Below are 16,757 nucleotides of genomic sequence, written 5' to 3' on the forward strand. Positions count from 1 at the left end.
GGCCATCAAGGAAAATGCTATGTCTGGCGCAAACCCAAAACCCGAGAACACCATCCCCACAGTGAAGCAAGATGGTGGCAGCATCATGCTGTGGGGATGTTTTTCATTGGCAGGGACTGGGAAACTGGTCAGAATTGAAGGAATGAAGGATGGCGCTAAATACAGGGAAATTCTTGAGGGAAACCTGTTTCAGTCTTCCAGAGATTTGAGACTGGGACAGAGGTTCACCTTCCAGCAGGACAATGACCCTAAACATACTGCTAAAGCAACACTCAAGTGGTTTAAGGGCAAACATTTACATGTCTTGGAATGGCCTAGTCAAAGCCCAGACCTCAATCCAATTGAGAACCTGTGGTATGATTTAAAGATTGCAGTACACCAGCGGAACCCATCCAACTTGAAGGAGCTGGAGCAGTTTTGCTTTGAAGAAGCTAATAGAGACATACCGCAAGAGAGTATGTTTCCCTTCAAAATTCAACGTATTATGGATATCTATTTTTGATGCATTAATTCCACGTGGTTAATGTTTGGGCTATGATTTGGGGAAGTCTTAAAACAAAATAATTCAAAATGACACACTATTAGCATCAAGTATCATTAAGTATTCTCACGGCTTGCTAGACTATCGTGAACTGCAGTGGCTCAGTGGTCTAAGCAGCGCACTCTGATTCTGAGCATCATGAGTTGGCGCCCAGTGCTCGGTAGTCTTTTCCTTTTTTTTTGTGAGCACCGAGGAAGGCATATATCGTCGTTCTCAGGGCCTTTTCAAATGTCTGAAATCTAAGTCTAATTCTAGTGATCAGGCTGTGTATTTGATATGTACAAGGCAAGAGGAAAGTTTGTTGACTTGTGCGCCTTTTCCAAGAGTTAGCTTTGCATTTCTGGAGCATCGGGAATTCACATCACGGCATGGTGATGAAAGTGAGAGGGGATGTGGGTTTGTTTGCTTGTTTTTGATTGAGTCCTCCTCCGCTCTCCCTCCTCTCTCTCCCTTCTTCTCTCCCTCCTTAACTCTCTCTCTTTCCCTGTATGTGTCTGCATCTTGGAGGAGTAGGAGGGGGAGGAACAGAGGGTTGCTTTGTGCTTCTGTCTCTGTGGGGCTCTATCTGTGTTTTGGAGCAGAGCTAGAAGCGGAGGCTGTGTGTGCGTGCGTGTGTGTGCGTGTGTATGTGCGTGTGTGTGCGCGTGCCAGGTAAGCGCTGAGATGACGCTAAGCTATATGAATGCTGCAGAAACAGGTATATCACCCGACACCTCCGTCACAGTGGAGTGGGCATCATAGACAACAGGTTTATCACCAGACACCCCGTCACAGTGGAGTGGGCATCATAGACCACAGGTATATCACCAGACACCCCGTCACAGTGGAGTGGGCATCATAGACAACAGGTATATCACCAGACACCCCGTCACAGTGGAGTGGGCATCATAGACCACAGGTATATCACCAGACACCTCCGTCACAGTGGAGTGGGCATCATAGACCACAGGTATATCACCAGACACTCCGTCACAGTGGAGTGGGCATCATAGACCACAGGTATATCACCCGACACCTCCGTCACAGTGGAGTGGGCATCATAGACAACAGGTATATCACCAGACACCCCGTCACAGTGGAGTGGGCATCATAGACAACAGGTATATCACCAGACACCCCGTCACAGTGGAGTGGGCATCATAGACAACAGGTTTATCACCAGACACCCCGTCACAGTGGAGTGGGCATCATAGACAACAGGTATATCACCAGACACCCCGTCACAGTGGAGTGGGCATCAGAGACAACAGGTTTATCACCAGACACCCCGTCACAGTGGAGTGGGCATCATAGACAACAGGTTTATCACCAGACACCCCGTCACAGTGGAGTGGGCATCATAGACAACAGGCATATCACCAGACACCCCGTCACAGTGGAGTGGGCATCATAGACCACAGGCATATCACCAGACACCCCGTCACAGTGGAGTGGGCATCATAGACCACAGGTATATCACCAGACACTCCGTCACAGTGGAGTGGGCATCATAGACCACAGGTATATCACCAGACACCCCGTCACAGTGGAGTGGGCATCATAGACCACAGGTATATCACCAGACACCCCGTCACAGTGGAGTGGGCATCATAGACAACAGGTATATCACCAGACACCCCATCACAGTGGAGTGGGCATCATAGACAACAGGCATATCACCAGACACCCCGTCACAGTGGAGTGGGCATCATAGACAACAGGTATATCACCAGACACCCCGTCACAGTGGAGTGGGCATCATAGACAACAGGTATATCACCAGACACCCCGTCACAGTGGAGTGGGCATCATAGACAACAGGTATATCACCAGACACCCCGTCACAGTGGAGTGGGCATCATAGACAACAGGCATATCACCAGACACCCCGTCACAGTGGAGTGGGCATCATAGACAACAGGTTTATCACCAGACACCCCGTCACAGTGGAGTGGGCATCATAGACAACAGGCATATCACCAGACACCCCGTCACAGTGGAGTGGGCATCATAGACAACAGGCATATCACCAGACACCCCGTCACAGTGGAGTGGGCATCATAGACAACAGGTTTATCACCAGACACCCCGTCACAGTGGAGTGGGCATCATAGACAACAGGCATATCACCAGACACCCCGTCACAGTGGAGTGGGCATCATAGACAACAGGCATATCACCAGACACCCCGTCACAGTGGAGTGGGCATCATAGACAACAGGTTTATCACCAGACACCCCGTCACAGTGGAGTGGGCATCATAGACAACAGGCATATCACCAGACACCCCGTCACAGTGGAGTGGGCATCATAGACAACAGGCATATCACCAGACACCCCGTCACAGTGGAGTGGGCATCATAGACAATCAGATTGCAAAAAAACTTCAAATCAAGTGTGTCTGTACCTGTGTCTGTAACTACATACTGCCAAGGTTTTGCTTGCTAAAGGGATAGACGTTGGTCCAGCCTCACAGATATGTTCCTCTCTATTCAAAGCCACTTGTCTCAAACAGCTCAGTCGCTGTATATATAGGACTGTGTAGTGCCACAGGAACAAAAGGCTAACAGGTCCCTCTAACTCAGTGTAAATAGAGTTTTATGTCCTTGGCTTGGCGCTCCCTGACTTATGGGAATCCCTCTATTCCCTTGGATGGACATTCTGTTCACTCTGTTCACTCTGTTCAACAGCTCTTCCCAACTTCTTGATTTACAGAGGGAGAAACTTCCGGACCACTACCATACCACGGGTTTCCTGAGCACTCTACCAAACTGAGCGATAGACAGGCTAGGGGACAGACAGATAGACAGGCTAGGGGACAGACAGACAGACAGACAGACAGACAGACAGACAGACAGACAGACAGACAGACAGACAGACAGACAGACAGACAGACAGACAGACAGACAGACAGACAGGCTAGGGGACAGACAGACAGGCTAGGGGACAGACAGACAGACAGGCAGACAGACAGACAGGCTAGGGGACAGACAGACAGGCTAGGGGACAGACAGACAGGCAGACAAGGAGGGAGACAGGCAGCCTAGGGGGCAGACAGACAGGCTACGGGACAGACAGACAGACAGACAGACAGACAGACAGACAGACAGACAGACAGACAGACAGACAGACAGACAGACAGACAGACAGACAGACAGACAGACAGACAGACAGACAGACGCTATAAAGCAGCAGTAGCAGACCCGAGGAGAGGAGGGATGGACAGCTCTGCAGACAGACAGGGCAGCTCACAGTCATAGAGTCTGTTCTGGTTCTGAGTGTTATGACAGTAATCTCTGTTCTGGTGCTAGTAGTGTTGATTATGGCTCAGCCATGTCCAGTTATTATCTGGTCAATGGTGCCATAATCAATCTCAGATGGAAAGACAAGCAGGCTAGAGGACAGACAGGAAGGCAGGCTAAGGGTCATGCAGGGAAACTGTGTGGTAGAAGAAAGCCTGGCTGGCTGGCCCCTGTGGAGATAACCATAGTGATATACACTAAGTGTAGGCTCCATAGGCTAAGCTATTTGCTTTCATAGCACTTCAGCTGTACTTACACTTCCCTCAGGCTAGGAGGGTTTATATCACCTCTGAGTAACTCTCTTTAACACACACACACATTATATGTCTTTGGGAAATTGAAAGGAAAAGGACCCATCATCTCTTCATTCAGTAGAGGAAAAGGAAACACAGTCAGTTCTCCTGATGTCATATCCTCTATGAAGACATCTGGGAAATGATAATGTACTGCTCTAGGAACAGTTTCCCTCAGGCCCTGTCCTGTTCATCTGGGTGTGGTGTTGTGACTGATCAGGAAGAGGTTAAGCTCAGGGCAGAATCCTCCTTTATTTCCTGTATCCTCCTCCCTGGAGGAAGTGTGAGTCTTACTTCCTGTCCTCTCGTTATCTAGCTAACTCTCATTGGTGGAAAGGACGAATCCGCCCTGAGCTTAACCGCTGATTGGCTGCCACTGTACATTTCACATTTTCCACAGCACAGTACTCACTATTCACTGTCGATCGTCTGTCCTTTAGTCATTACATGAAACAGTAACCCTTCTGGTATTCACAAAAAACTAAAACAAATACGCATCCAATACGCACCCAGTAAGAGGAATCACGGCTCAGCATGACACTGAAGGCAGAACTCCACAGTGTCAAGCCCTATTAGAGTCATATGGAGAGGAGGAGAGGGATTGAGTCATCAGCTCAATCATTGGCCACACATTGTCGACTAGCATCCCAGCGCTAACAGCTAATGCTGAAGGTTTTACCTTCAGGAAAAGCTATCGGGGAATTTGAAAGAAGAGACTTAAAGAAGGAACCGAAGTTATCAGACCACCTCCAGAAGTTCCATCAAGGAAGTCCTCCTGCCTCCTGAGTGGCACAGCGGCCTAAGGGACTACATCACAGTGCTTGAGGTGTCACTACAGCCTTGGGTTCGTCCCAGGCTGTGTCGCAGCCAGCAGGGACCGGGAGACCCATGAGGCGGTACACAATTGGCCCAGCGTTTTCCGGGTCAGAGGGAGGATTTGGTCGGTCGGGATTTCCTTGTCCCATCGTGCTCTAGCGACTCCTTGTGGAGGGCCGGGCGCCTGCAAGTTGACTTTGGTAGCCAGTTGTACAGTGATTCCTCCGACACATTGGTGCGGCTGGCTTCTGGGTTAAACGAGCGCTGCGTCAAGAAGCAGTGCGGCTTGGCAGGGTCGTATTTAGAAGGATACATGGCTTTCGACCTTCGCCTCTCCCGAGTCCGTACGGGAGTTGCAGCGATGGGACAAGACTGTAAATACCAATTAGATGTTGTCACGGATTTGGAGACAGGTGCAGGAATACATAATTGGGGTTTTTAATACAGCCAAAGCAAACAAGTTGTGGCAGACCAGGGGGTTGGGTCAAAACGTTTACACAGATCAGACACGGACAGAGTAGGATTAGCTCAGGTTCAAAGGTGTTTATTAAAATAATAGTCCAATAGAAAAGAATAGGTCTCCCCCAAGAGACCCTCTCCGGGATACCGTCTTCTGAGCTCCGGGTCTTGCTGTGTCCTGTGGGGATCAAAAACTGAACTCCCTCCTGTTACCTCTGGTACCATCCCCAACTATACGGGAGTCCTTTCCTCCCCCACTCTCTCTCCTGTGTGCTGCCCTTCTGGCAGCTTTATGGGACTTGTACAGTTGGTGAGCAATCAGCCCTTGATTACTCACCAATCCCCAATCAGCCCCAATTAGTCCTGGCTGGAGAGCCCGTCGAGACCTGGCACGTCCAGCAGATGGAGCCATCGCCTCGTGATGTATACTCCGTCTGTCACCAGGCCTCGACGAGTCTCCCCCTGGTGGCTGACCTGCTGTACGCCACAACGTATACAAAACACTGGGATGTACCCAAACAAAAGAGCGAGGGTAAACCTCGTAGAACGACACGGGACGAGACCCGTAATACCCAATGCACAAAACACGCAGCACAGAAGCTGAAACAACGCATAGGTACTCACACGACCAACGGACATGGGAACAATAACTGACAAGGACAATGGGGAACAGAGGGCACGTATATATCATACTAATCAGGGGAAATGGGAACCAGGTGTGTGTAATCAGACAAGACAGTCCGGGGGTTGATGATAATGAATCCCGTTCAGTGACGGCTAGATGGCCGGTGACGTAGACCTCCGGAACTGGTGAACAGAATGAGCAGCAGTACAGGGGGGATCTGTGACAGATATCACGAAATTGAGGGGAAAAAGGGGTAACAAACAACAAAAAATGTACAATAATAAAAAATAAGGAAGTCCACCTGACCAAAGTACAGTGATACAAAGAATCAGAACAGGAACCTGGTGGACGAGGGGTCTCTCTCTCGCTCTTTCTCTCCTTCCTTGTGTATGAGGGTTTCTCTTAAGAGGATTATTATTATTTATTTTTTTCCCCCTTTATTTTACCAGGGGAGACAATTAAGAAAAGCACAGTACACTGACTGTAATAAGCAGGAAAAGTACCTTCATAGAAACCACTACTGGAAAATTACCTAGTTTAAAGAGTTTAATTAGAGATACAAGGAATAGTGGCTTGTTTTTTTTACCCATTTTTCTCCCCAATTTTGTGATATCTAATTGGCAGTTACAGTCTTGTTCCATCGCTGCACCTCCCATACGGACTCGGGAGAGGCGAAGGTCAAGAGCCATGCGTCCTCCGAAACAATACCCAGCCAAGCCACACTGCCTGCTTAACACGGAAGCCAGCCGCACCAATGTGACGGAGGAAACACCATACACCTGGCCACCGTGTCAGTGTGCATTGTGCCCAGCCTGCCACAGGAGTCGCTAGTGTGCGACAAGATCCCTGCCGGCCAAACCCTCCCCTAATCCGGACGAGGCTGGGCCAATTGCGCGTGGCCCATGGGTCTCAGCCGGCTGCGACAGAGCCTGGACTCAAACTAGGATCTCTAGTGGCACAGCTAGCACTGCAATGCAGTGCCTTAGACCACTGCACCACCAGAGAGGCCCAATAGTGCTCTATTTAAGAAAACATGTAAAGTGCAGTCAGTTCCTGATGTCTTGGTTGTTCTGTTTGTGTATAGGCTAACAGTAGAAACCCCGTCTTGTACAGTGATCTCTCTCTCTCTCTCTCTCTCTCTCTCTCTCTCTCTCTCTCTCTCTCTCTCTCTCTCTCGCTCTCTCTCGCTCTCTGGATAGGCCATAACAACAAGAACAGCCGCTTTAGCCATATGCTACTTCTACCTCTCTGACAGAGAATTACTCCAACCCACACACACACACACACACACACACACACACACACACACACACACACACACACACACACACACACACACACACACGTCAGGCAGAGCAGCTCACCACATGTTATGGGTCCAAAGAGGTGACTGTGACACAGATCTGTCAGGGTTTTTCCACTGTTTTCACTGTAGTTTGGATGAGCCATTGACCCATAATCATTCTTGCATATGCCTCTGAATACGGAATCAAAGCACTCCAAGAGTGTTCATAAACATGAGGTGTTCCTTGAGGGATTTACGTATCATACAAGAGGGTGGAGTTATATGTTGTCATTCTGGTGTTTGTACAGTCAGGTCAGTTATTCAAGTCGTCTATTGTTTATTTGGATAGGTAGGATTCCTATAGCACCTCACTGAACTCTCTTATCACTGAACTAAGTCTCTTAACTCAGTTAAAACAGGTCTGGCAGGTTTATGGTATGGTCTTTGTTTTCAGCTGCCAGTAATAGCATGTGAATGAATAGACTTGTACATGTACGTGACGATATACCACCAAGTGCTAAGAGTCAGTATCTGCATAATATGTGTAAAATGGTTGATAATATATGTGATATCAACAGAGAGGTATATTTTCTGGGTGATTTAAATATTGACTGGCTTTCATCAAGCTGCCCACTCAATAAAAAGCTTCAAACTGTAACCACTGCCTGCAAACTTGTTCAGGTTATCAATCAACCTACCATGGTAGTTACAAACAGCACAGGAATGAAATCAACAACATGTATTGATCACAACTTTACTAATGCTGCAGAAATTTGTTTGAAAGCAGTATCCAAATCCATCAGATGTAGTAATCACAATATAGTATCCATATCTAGGAAAACCGAAGTTCCAAAGGCTGGGCCTAATATAGTGTATCAGAGGTCATACAATACGTTTGTAGTGATTCTTATGTTGATGATGTACATTTATGAAATTGCGTATTCCAGTTACTAATAAGCATTAAGAAAATGACTGTAAAAACTGTTAAATCTCCTTGGATTGATGTGGAATTGAAAAAGTGTATGGTTGAGAGGGATGAGGCAAAAGGAATGGAAATAAGTCTGACAGCACAACCGATTGGCAAACACATAGCAAATTGAGAAATCATGTGTATAAAAAGAAGAAGAAACTCCTATGAAATGAAGATAAATTACATTAAGAATGATAGTAAAAAGCTTTGGAACACTTCAAATTAAATTTTGGGCAAAAAGACAAACTCATCTCCATCATTCATTGAATCAGATGGCTCATTCATCACAAAACCCACTGATATTGGCAACTACTTTAATGATTTTTTCATTGGCAAGATTAGCAAACTTAGGCATGACATTGCAGCAACAATCGCTAACACTACACATCCAAGCATATCTGGCCAAATTATGAAAGACAAATTATGAAAGACATATTTTTTTATTCCGTAAAGTGTGTTTGAAAGAAGTGAAAAGATGATTGTTGTCTATCAACAATGACAAGCCACCGGGGTCTGACGACTTGGATGGAAAATTACTGAGGAAAATAGCAGACGATATTGCCACTCCTATTTGCCATATCTTCAATTTAAGCCTACTAGGAATTATGCGCCCTCAGGTCTGGAGGGAAGCAAAAGTCATTCCACAACCTAAGAATAGTAAAGCCCCGTTTACTGGCTCAAAAAGCTGACCAATCAGCTTGTTACCAACCCTTAGTAAACTTTTAAAAAAATAGTGTTTGACTAGATACAATGCTATTTTACAGCAAACTAATTGACAACAGACTTTCAGTATGATTATAGCGAAGGACATTCAACAAGCACAGCACTTACACAAATGACTGATGATTGGCTGAGAGAAATTGATGATAAAAAGATTGTGGGGGCTTGTTAGACTTCAGTGTGGCTTTTGACATTTTTTATCATAATCTGCTGCTTGAAAAACGTATGGGTTATGGCTTTACACCCCATGCTATATTGTGGATAAAGAGTTACCTTTCTAACAGAGCACAGAGGGTGTTCTTTAATGGAAGCCTCTCCAACATAATCCAGGTAGAATCAGGAATTCCCCAGGGCAGCTGTCTAGGCCCCTTACTTTTTTCAATCTTTACTAATGACATGCCACTGGCTTTGAGTAAAGCCAGTGTTATGTATGCAAATGACTCAACACTATACACATCAGCTACTACAGTGGCTGAAATGACTGCAACACTTAACAAAGAACTGCAGTTAGTTTCAGAATGGGTGGCAAGGAATAAGTTAGTCTTAAATATTTCAAAAACTAAAAGCATTATATTTGGCACAAATCATTCACTAAACCCTAAACTTCAACTAAATCTTGTAATGAATAATGTGGAAATTGAGCACGTTGAGGTGACTAAACTGCTTGGAGTATCCCTGGATTGTAAACTGTCATGGTCAAAACATGTTGATACAACGGTAGCTAAGTTGGGGAAAAGTCTGTCCATAATAAAGCGATGCTCTCCCTCCTTAATAACACTATCAACATGGCAGGTCCTACAGGCCCTAGTTTTGTCGCACCTGGACTGCTGTTCAGTCGTGTGGTCAGGTGCCACACGGAAGGAAAATTACAATTGGCTCAGAACAGGGCAGCACGACTGGCCCTTAACTGTACACTGGGAGCTAACATTAATGATATGCATGTCAATCTCTCATGGCTCAAATTGGAGGAGAGATTGATTTCATCACTACTTGTTTCTGTAAGATGTGTTGACAAGCTGAATGTACCGTGTGGTCTGTTTAAACTACTAGCACACAGCTCGGACACACATGCATACCCCATAAGACATGTTACCAAAGGTCTCTTCACAGTCCCTAAGTCCAGAACAGACTATAGGAGGTGCACAGTACTACATAGATCCATGACTACATGGAACTCTATTCCACATCAGGTAACTGATGCAAGCAGTAGAATCAGTAAAATAAAACAGATAAAAAGCCACACACAGGTTCAAACACACGCATACGCACACAAACGCTAGCACTCTATACATATGTACATTGAAATAACATTGTATGGTGGTATTATACATTTTGTATTGTAAATATGTAATGTAATAATGTTATATGATGTACTGTTTTATATTTTGTGTTATGTGTAATGTAAGTGCCTTAATCTGTTTGGACCCCAGGAAGAGTAGCTGCTGCCTAATAAATAGAAATGCAAACACTGCTCTGTTCTCTCCTTTTTCTTCTCACTGTTATCTTTTTTCCTATGTTCAATGTCACAGTCAATGTATGTGATTGTTGATACACCCTCCTTGATATGATACGTCATTCTCTTTTCTCTACCTGAGCAACTCATGTTCATATGGTTTCATACTCTACACCGCCCCTCCCTTCACTGGCCAATAATGATAACCTTGCTCTAACTCCGATCTCTCTCTCTCTCTCTTTCCCTCTCTTTATTTCTCTTCCTCTCTCACAGGAGAAAGTTGACACAAGCCCCACCTCTCTGCAGCTTCGCTCGGAGATTCAGGTAAGCCAAAACTCCCCTTGCATTGGTCACACAACATTTATACTTGGTCACATTTACATATCATTACATCAGCAACAGAGTTACATTCATGTGTACATACATTTTTACATCAATGTTATTTGAACTATTAGATGTTGAGTAACACAACCTGAATGCTATACCAATGTTACATGGCTGAATACCAGGCTAAACGCAGTACCTCTTCTGTCCACAGGAGTCCCTTGGTTTCAGCAGTGAGGTGTCCACTCCAGAGACAGAGAGAAAGTAAGACTGTAGTTCAACCCCACTTCTCTCTACATGTGTGACGAATGTGCAGTGCAGTGAATCTGGGTTATATCATCAACACACGCACACACACATAGACACACGCACTCATACACACGCACACACACACACACACATATGTGGGTCACGAATCATGTTGTAATGGTGTTGTAATGATAATATCAATGATAATGATATTGATAATATATCATTATATCAATATCAATCAAAGATCAATCGAGTTTAATATAAGAATTCAGGTTTTCTCTGAGAATATATTAATCATATATTAATGATATATTAATCACACAGCACCGTATATTTTGTAAATAATAATAATAATTTGGAGGGTGTTTATATTTGTCCTATTTCACACATGTACAAGTATGTATTAATACGCATGTGTGAATTGGAAGTGTGTTTTTTGCATATCCCTGAGACACCCTTGAAGAGTGGGGTCACGGCCTGGGTCTGCCATTATCAACGGCAACCCTGGAGCAATTAGGGTTAAATGCCTTGTTCAAGGGCACATCGACATATTTTTCACCTTGTTGGCTCGGGATTTGAAGACCTTTCGGTTACTGACCCATCACTAACCGCTATGCTACCTTCCACCCAAAGACTCCAGCCTGAGAGGCTTGTAGAAAGTCTCAACATCAGCTGCTACAGAATTGTCATAGATACATTATCAGTGTGTCCTCGAATCCAGTCTGGCGTTAAACTTTAACCAAAACATTCAACACTGGCAGACATTTGATACTTTCAGTTAAACAGGTCAAAGGTAACAACATCAGTACTTAGTCACAACAGATCATTAATTATACACTGCAGTGGCAGTCGGTGATGTTTAAGATGAGGGAGGACGATTCTTTTTTTATGACCATGGCCTTATTTCTATTACAGAATATTGGATGACTGTCATTCATATTCCATTCACCCAGCTCGATGTAACATCGATAGGTTTAGGCTACTACATGATACTCAAATGCTCCCTATACCCATCATGAGGTTGCTATAACCTAGCCTATGAATTAAAGTTTACAACATAGGTGCACACAGGTCGAGATTTTTTGTTGTTGTAATCAAAGTGACAGACAGTAACACATTCAATACCACCTTGCACACTCTTGCCTTCATCTAGCTGATCTAGGCTGTAATCATTAGTCCAACATCTGCAAATGAGAGTTTGTATTGGACAAATTCAAGTATCCCGGTTTCATTCCGTTTAAGAAATGTTTTTGAACAGAATTGGCAGAATGAATACACCCCTGATCACACGCAAACACAGTTCACTTTCATAGCAGCCATATACAGTGCCTTGCAAAAGTATTCATCCCCCTTGGCATTTTTCCTATTTTGTTGCATTACATCCTGTAATTTGAATGGATTTTTATTTGGATTTCATGTAATGGACATACACAAAATAGTCCAAATTGGTGAAGTGAAATAAAAAAAAAGACCTCTACGAGGGTAATGAAGCAGTCAGGAACAGGGCCTGAAAGCTCGCAGTAGGTAGCGCTATGTCTGGCACAAACCCAACACCCCGAGAACACCATCCCCACAGTGAAGCATGGTGGTGGCAGCATCATGCTGTGGGGATGTTTTTCATCGGCAGGGACTGGGAAACTGGTCAGAATTGAAGGAATGATGGATGGCGCTAAATACAGGGAAATTCTTGAGAGAAACCTGTTTCAGTCTTCCAGAGATTTGAGACTGGGATGGAGGTTCACCTTCCAGCAGGACAATGACCCTAAGCATACTGCTAAAGCAACACTCGAGTGATTTAAGGGGAAACATTTAAATGTCTTGGAATGGCCTAGTCAAATCCCAGACCTCAATCTAATTGAGAATCTGTAGTATGACTTCAAGATTGCAGTACACCAGCGGAACCCATCCAACTTGATGGAGCTGGAGCGGTTTTGCCTTGAAGAATGGGCAAAAATCCCAGTGGCTAGATGTGCCAAGCTTATAGAGACATACCCCAAGAAACTTGCAGCTGTAATTGTTACAAAAGGTGGCTCGTTGTATAATTCCTTCTCACATCTGCACTCTCTCACCTTTTCCCTTTGCTTGTGGATTTCAGTGCACAACACATCATCTATGTTTTTTACCTTTATTTAACTAGGCAAGTCAGTTAAGAACAAATTCTTATTTACAATGACAGCCTACCAGGGAACAGTGGGTTAACTTCCTTGTTCAGGGGAAGAACGACAGATGTTTACCTCGTCAGCTCAGGGATTCAATCTGGCAACCTTTCAGTTACTGGTCCAATGCTCTAACCACAAGGCAGACCAGGCAGAAAAACCTTTCCAAGCCAAACCTTCATATCATAACTGCTAACCACTACACATAGGCTACATCGTTGTCACCATATTAGCTAACAACGTTAGTAATGTCATAGTCAACATAGCTACTAGCACTAACGTGTTAGTAAACCAGCTACAATCATGCAGTACATTGTACAGTCAGCAAGCAAGTGTCCATAAATTTATAAAACCAAAAGCTTACCTTGATTTGGAAAAGTTCCTGTGTTGGATAGCCATAGCCAGCTAGCTAACATAGCATCCCTCTCTGTTTGAGCCGGGTATTTGGGTAGGCTAAACTAGCTAGATGCATTCACTAGCTAAGTGAAAGTGAAACGAATACAACTAAATATATCTATTTTTTTCTCTCTCTCTCTGTCTCTCTCTCTCTCTCTCTCTCTCTCTCTCTCTCTCTCTCAGTGCTAGCTAGCTCTAGCTTATGCTTTCAATACTAGATTCATTCCTTGATCCTTTGATTGGGTGGATAACATGTCAGTTCATGCTGCAAGAGCTCTGATAGGTTGGAGGACATCCACCGGAAGTTATCATAATTACTGTGTAAGTTTATGGAAGCGGGTGGGAACCATGAGCCTCCTAGGTTTTGTATTAAAGTCAATGTACCCAGAGGAGGACGGAAGCTAACTGTCTTCCGGCTACACCATGGTGCTACCCTACAGAGTGCTGTTGAGGCTACTGTAGAAATGAATTGCAAAACAGTGTGTTTTAATCAATTATTTGGTGATATGAATATATTCAGTATAGTTTTATCTAAAAAAAGAAAACCTTTTATCTCAAACCTGTGCGCCCTCTGAATGACACACATACACAATCCTTGTCTCCACTTAAAAATCATTTAACCTGTCTCCTCCCCTTAATCTACACTGATTGAAGTGAATTTAACATTAATAAGGGATTATAGCTTTCACCTGGATTCACCTGGTCAGTCTGTCATGGAAAGAGCCGGTGTTCCTAATGTTTTGTACACTTATTGTAGAGTAACTACTTAATTAAACATGGTACTTAAAGGGAAACTTCACCATTTTTCTCCAGCACCACCCCCACATCAACATACAGTATATTAAGATGGTTTTGTAATAAAAAAGATAGAGGAAGATAAGAGTTTCCAATGACATCATTGGTGTGCATCGTGTGATTTTAACCAATTACGAGTAGGCATTGCCTACTAATTGTTTACTAATTGGTTGATAATGTCATTGGAAACACTTATCTTTTTTATCTATCTCTTTTACTGCAAATATAGAAACATACTGTATGTTAATAATGTTTGGGTGGTGCTAGAGAAGATGAATATGAAGTGGTAAATGTCCCTTTAAACATACATTGTTGACTCCTGTTTCCCTTCCCCCAAGGGAATGCATCTGTCTGGGTCTTCCTGCACATACAGTCATGTTTATTACACATCATTCCATATCCACAGTAAATCAAATACAGTTAAAAATGTATCAAATAATTTCCCATTACACATGTTGATCCTTGCATCATGTCCAGAGCTAATGATGGTATGAGGGTGAAGATAGCATCTCCAGATAGCTGCTTGTGACAACATGACTGACTGGACTCTTACACTGGAGTTATGCATAGGAGTGGACAGTGGAGGACACCTTATTATTATTATTGCAGTCAGTCTAGGTTATTACAGTCAGTCTAGGCCCAGTCACTGCCCCGTGCCTATGGTGACAGACACAACCACAAACACACACACACACACCATTATTTGAGTAACACAGAGTGACTCAAGTCTAACTCCCTCCTCTCTGTCACGTCCCTCTGTGACTGACGGAAGGCCAGCCAAGCTCTGCTCTCTGTTTCCTCCCTATGACCTCTCCTCAGGCACCATTCTACGGCCCTCCAGGCTTCCTTCCTCCCATTGTGTCAGCTGGAGAAGGGGAGGGGAGACAGGGGTAGAGAGGAGGGGAGAGGAGGGGAGGGGAGGGGAGACAGGGGTAGATAGGAGGGGAGGGGAGAGAGGAGGGGGGAGAGGAGGGGGGAGATGGACCGATTACAACATGCTAGAGAAGAGGACAGGATGGGCTATAGGTGGTGTACTACACTCTTAGAAAAAAAGGTGCTATCTAGAACCTTAAAGGGTCCTTCAGCTGTCCCCGTAGGACAGCCCTTTTTGGTTCCAAGTAGAACCCTTTTGGGTTCCATGTAGAACCCTTACTACAGAGTACTCCTCACAGGTTCCTGTCCCCCCAGCGTGTCTGTGCATGCAAGCGTGCGTGTGTGTGTGTGCCTGCGTGGGTGTGTCCGTGTGTGTGTGCGTCCGTGCGTGCGTGTGAATGTGTGTGTGTGTGTGCAAAAAAAAAAGCAAAAGCACGCTCCAACTAACACCAACGCATGGAGGGGCCAAATAGGGAACTTCCTCTTCTGATTTATTGATCACCACATGAAGTTGGCTGTGGAGAGAGTGGAGAGAAGAGGACAGAAGAGGACAGGACAGGATGGGTCTATCGTTAGGAAAGGACAACAGAGATTACTAGTCTTTGATGGACAGCCAGGGATAATGCTTGGTTGGCCAACAGAGCAGTGAATGACTTTAATATGGTTTCAAAGGGCCAGAGTTGAAGTAGTCTGCACTTTGTGTGAGTGCTGTCAATTACACAAAGCATAGGCTACCTTTGTGGATGGGTTCAAAAGTGTTGTCCCCTCTTCACTTGAAGATCAATAAATATTGTTTCTTAAAGACCATATACATTTGAAACAACACCCATACCATGACAATGTCTTGTTTCAGCAAAAGTGTCATATTGGAAAATCAGAAAAGAGTCAGCATAACATTGATTTCATGAGGCGATGTTGTGGCCTGCATGAAGCTTTGACTTCCTGTTAGTCAAAACACTGTGTGTGTGTGTGTCCTGCCATATGACTGTCCTCAGTGTTTCTCTCATAGAGGCAGCCTCATCACTGAAAATAGACTTTGATTTCAGATCTTTGAAAAGGTCAGGAGAACATCGATATATGTCTTCCTCTGCTCTCACAAAATAAAAATAAAATGATTGCCCAGCACAGGGCACGAACTCAGGATGCTGGGAGAAAAAGTGCTCTGATCAGACCACTGCGCTACAGCAGTGTACAAGTACACATACATGCTAAATGCAAATACAATGGCTTGTGAAAGTATTCACCCTCCTTGGCATTTTTTCTATTTTGTTGTTTTACAACCTGGAATTAAAATTTATTTTTTTGGGGGGTTGTATCATTTGATTTACACAACATGCCTACCACTTTGAAGATGCAAAATATTTTTTATTGTGAAACAAACAAGAAATAACACAAAAAAACTGAAAACATGAGCGTGCATAACTATTCACCCCGCCAAAGTCAATACTTTGTAGAGACACCTTTTGTAGCAATTACAGCTGCAAGTCTCTTGGGGTATGTCTCTATAAGCTTGGCACA

The 16,757-nt window shown here is 44.4% G+C and overlaps 1 protein-coding gene across 7 annotated transcripts in view; it reads left to right on the top strand.

Moving 5' to 3' along the window:
* Positions 1-16,757, top strand: part of LOC106607985 (SAM and SH3 domain-containing protein 1) — a 316,859-nt gene that overhangs the window by 253,243 nt on the left and 46,859 nt on the right. For all 7 annotated transcript variants that reach the window (XM_045720952.1, XM_045720953.1, XM_045720957.1 and 4 more), the window contains exons 3-4: positions 10,717-10,767; positions 10,982-11,031. In XM_045720952.1, the coding sequence (XP_045576908.1) occupies positions 10,717-10,767; positions 10,982-11,031 (101 nt within the window). The remainder of the gene's footprint in view (positions 1-10,716; positions 10,768-10,981; positions 11,032-16,757) is intronic.

The sequence above is a fragment of the Salmo salar genome, chromosome ssa06 (assembly GCF_905237065.1).
Source record: "Salmo salar chromosome ssa06, Ssal_v3.1, whole genome shotgun sequence".
Taxonomy (NCBI): Eukaryota; Metazoa; Chordata; class Actinopteri; order Salmoniformes; family Salmonidae; genus Salmo; species Salmo salar.